The sequence below is a fragment of the Charadrius vociferus genome, unplaced genomic scaffold (genome assembly GCF_000708025.1).
Source record: "Charadrius vociferus isolate BGI_N301 unplaced genomic scaffold, ASM70802v2 scaffold475, whole genome shotgun sequence".
NCBI lineage: Eukaryota > Metazoa > Chordata > Aves > Charadriiformes > Charadriidae > Charadrius > Charadrius vociferus.
Genome location: NW_009648337.1, coordinates 658,041 through 661,646, shown reverse-complemented (window position 1 = coordinate 661,646; position 3,606 = coordinate 658,041). Strand labels below are relative to the sequence as shown.

At 45.9% G+C, this 3,606-nt stretch overlaps 1 protein-coding gene across 1 annotated transcript in view; it reads left to right on the top strand.

Moving 5' to 3' along the window:
* RBL2 (retinoblastoma-like 2) overlaps nt 1–2,946 on the top strand; it is a 22,069-nt gene extending 19,123 nt beyond the window's left edge. The window contains exons 18-21 of the mRNA XM_009885062.1: nt 1–83; nt 1,177–1,379; nt 1,817–1,984; nt 2,776–2,946. The exon at nt 1–83 is cut by the window's left edge and continues 5 nt beyond it. Of these exons, the coding sequence (XP_009883364.1) occupies nt 1–83; nt 1,177–1,379; nt 1,817–1,984; nt 2,776–2,946 (625 nt within the window). The remainder of the gene's footprint in view (nt 84–1,176; nt 1,380–1,816; nt 1,985–2,775) is intronic.
* Nucleotides 2,947–3,606: the final 660 nt, after the last annotated feature.

Here is a 3,606-nt window from a genome sequence, read left to right as displayed (position 1 = left end):
ACGCCACTGCTCTGGCAGCAGTGACAGCAGCAGCCAGCAGAACTCGCCTACAGACAGAAGTAAAGAGAGGAACAAAGAAAGAAGTGAGTGATTCCAGATGTTTGTTTTTAATTCCACTTCCAAAAGAGCGCACATAAAGTAGGAGTCGGATTTTCTGTCCCCCCACCTCAACCTGTTCCTCCTTTGGTAAACTTGGACGCAATTAAGACTAGATTGATAACATGTAAGACTTGCTATAACTCAAGCTTAATATTACACCCACTTTGACAGCCTTGAGCCTACCGCCACGTGCGCTTGCCTCAGAGTTCTCCGTGATGGTTGGCCTCGACAATTAGAGTTTACTTTGTACACCAAAGAACACATCTTTGTGGAACGACAGGAAAGCAGCGCTAGCCCGTGCTCTAGTCACAGCTACTGCTTCCCCTGTAACAATGGTGGCGCTGCAGAGGTGGGAACGGACCAGCCCCCCACAGCGTCTGCTTTAGCGTATCTGACATCTCTGAAGCTTCTTCCCTTGATATTTGAACTGACACATTTTCCTTGAATTAATTTTTATAAAGGAAAGCAAATAAGCGATGCTGTATATTCCTACTACCAGTTTTCAAGATATTTAATAGATGATGGTATAAAGTGGAGGTATTAATGTTTTCTGTCACAGAGAGGTGGCAGGAAAAAAAATTATATATATTTTGCAACTTCCCACATTAAACCAGCAGGAAGTATTACCAAGCCAAATATTTCTACTACTAGCTGAAAAAGAGTGCTGTTCCTTATTTGAAATGGTGCCAGTTGGCAACAACAAAGAGCTACTGTTAAAAGTACAGCACAAATGCCTGAAAAATGGAGGTTTTAGCTCTGCTTATATTGTGATGAAACTCAGCTTATGCAGAAAAGCCACTTGCAGTTTATCCAGTAAGAAATTGTTAGAAATCAAATGTGTTTCTGTACACGTACTCAGCTGTTTGTTGGTCTTTAAGAACATGCTGCTTCTGTTGTAAGGAAAGATGCTAAAGGAACAAAATTAGCATTGTTAATACTGACACCGCATTCCCGGTCACTGTACTGCACTGTAAACATCTGGCGGGCAGTTTCTGTACGCCGCTGCAGGCCTGGGACTAAAGTGCCCGAAGCGCAGTAAGTGCTGAGGCCGACTGACCGCGACTCTGCCCTTTGCAGCCAGCAGAGACTCCAGCCCCGTCATGCGCTCCAGCAGCACCCTGCCCGTCCCGCACCCCAACAGCGCTCCCCCAACGCCCACCCGACTGACAGGTGCCAACAGCGACACCGAGGAGGAAGAGCGAGGGGACCTCATACAATTCTATAACAACATCTACATCGAGCAGATTAAAGAATTTGCCCTGAAGTATACTTCAAATGCAGTAAGTTACATTCTGTGCTTTTCACTAGTAAATAGTTGGGTTTTTTTTTTATTGTACAAGCAGTAAAGTTCTCTTAGCTAATCTCAGTGTAAGCAAATTCAGGAGATTATATTTTATGACAATAGTTTCAACCTCAAGGACCTACTCTGCTCAAATCCGAAGTACTTCCCAAGCCTATTTGCTGTCTCCTCCTGTACAAAATACACAGCACTGAGCAATGTCATCTGCCAGCCTCAGACAGGGTTAGAAAAGTAAATAAAAAAAAAATACACATCTGGCCTAATAATGACAAAACTTGTATCCGTTCTAAATATGTATGGTATGATATTAGTAGAAGAAAACGAAACTGTGTTGAAGGTGACCAACCCCCAAAAGCGTTACTGTAGGAACCCTGCGATCAGATAGCAACTATTGAGTGATTTTCATTTTCCGTTGAGCAGATCGATTCTCCTCCACTCTCGCCCTACCCGTTCGTAAGGATTGGCTCTCCTCGCAGAATACAGCTATCCCAGAATCACCCGGTGTACATCTCGCCACACAAAAATGAGTCTACTCTCACTCCTCGAGAGAAGATATTCTATTATTTCAGCAGCAGCCCATCTAAGGTGAGACTGAAGGGGTTTAGTTTGCTTTCATAAATCCTTCATTCAACCTTTTCTTTTTGGTAGTGACATTAGGAAGGTTGTGCAACACACCTTTCTTTAACGCCGTTATTTCACATGTACTTTCTTACCTAATGCCGTCCAAACTGCCAGTTCAGGTATCTCAGAAGTCATAAAGCAACTAGGTGTCCAAGCTACTTGTGTACTTTTAAAAGTTACTCTTTGTATTGATACACATGAAAGATGCAGGAGGTGCAGCAATGGCACCCTTTGCTTTCAGGTGACAGATGGGTTACTTGGTGTGGGAACTGCTGAAGGAGCAGAACATTAAGTACAATCGCCTGCTTATATCTACCTAGTGGGGGAAAGCCCCAGATGGCTCGTAACAGGAGAGGACTTACCAGGTGAGCATGTGAGAGGCTGAACCCTGTCATCTCTGGCCACCAAAAATGAAGTAGAAATCTTCCCTCAGCAGCATCTTCATTCTGGATAGGAATTGTTGCATCTATGGTGTAAGACAGCGGTCGTTACTGGGGACGGGAGGCCTTCCAGCTCTGTGCACTGAAACAAGCTTGCTTGAGTTTGAGTAGGACTCTGGCATACGCTAGTAATGGGAAGACCAGTACAGTGATTTAAAAGGTTAGTCTGTAACAGGAAGCACTGTGTACTGTACAGATCTCCAGAAATAAAGCATATGTAATCCCACAGTAATGCAATTAACAAAGTCCACTTTATATTTTAGTATGCACAATAATGAGAGATAATTCTACTTTTTCTCCCCCTCCTGTCTGCAGAGGCTAAAGGAAATTAACAGCATGGTTAGAACTGGAGAAACTCCAACAAAGAAGAGAGGCATTCTCTTAGAAGATGGTACTGAAGCGCCAGCGAAGAGAATCTGTCAGGAGAATCACACGGCTCTGTTAAGACGACTACAAGATGTAGCAAATGACAGAGGGTCTCACTGAGTCCAGTGCTTCAGCATGGGTATTCCCTCACTGCTGCTGCGCTGGGCTGGGCCGCTGTGCCTGTCAGCTGGAGTCACCAGGCCTCTGCCACTGTTCCCAGCCAGGCTCTCCCCTTCCCACCTCACTGCCGTCCCTGGCCCGTCTCCTGCCAGACTGCGCTGAGCCTTTGTACGTGTCGGAAGGGGCAGGAGGAGAGTCTCCTGCTGCGCCCGGGGCAGCGAGGATATGCTTCACACCCTGCCGCCCAAGCTCCCCCCGTGGCTCAGCTAGTCGTAAGGCCATCCTCTCCGGGCTTTGGCATTGGAAAGCAGCTGAAGAGCTTTTTGGTGCTTGGAGAAGGCACGCCTAATACAGCTTTCTACCGTGCAACAGGCGTTTGCAGCCCTTCGCTCTAACCACTCTGCTCACACCGTTTCTGTCAGTGCTTTGCCCGCTCCATCTTTGGACTAGAAATTTATACACAGGAGTGCTGCACCGAGACAACCATATTCAACAGCGTCCTGGCTTCTTTTGCAATAACCACCACCGTAAAAATAATGATTTACAAGTAAAATTCTAGCAGTGTCCAGTTGGAAAGGGAAGATGGGAATAATCTTTTTAAGCCCTGAAGGAAGCTGCCTGGATGGCTCCTTTCCATATTCAGGATGGTTCCTGTGCCCC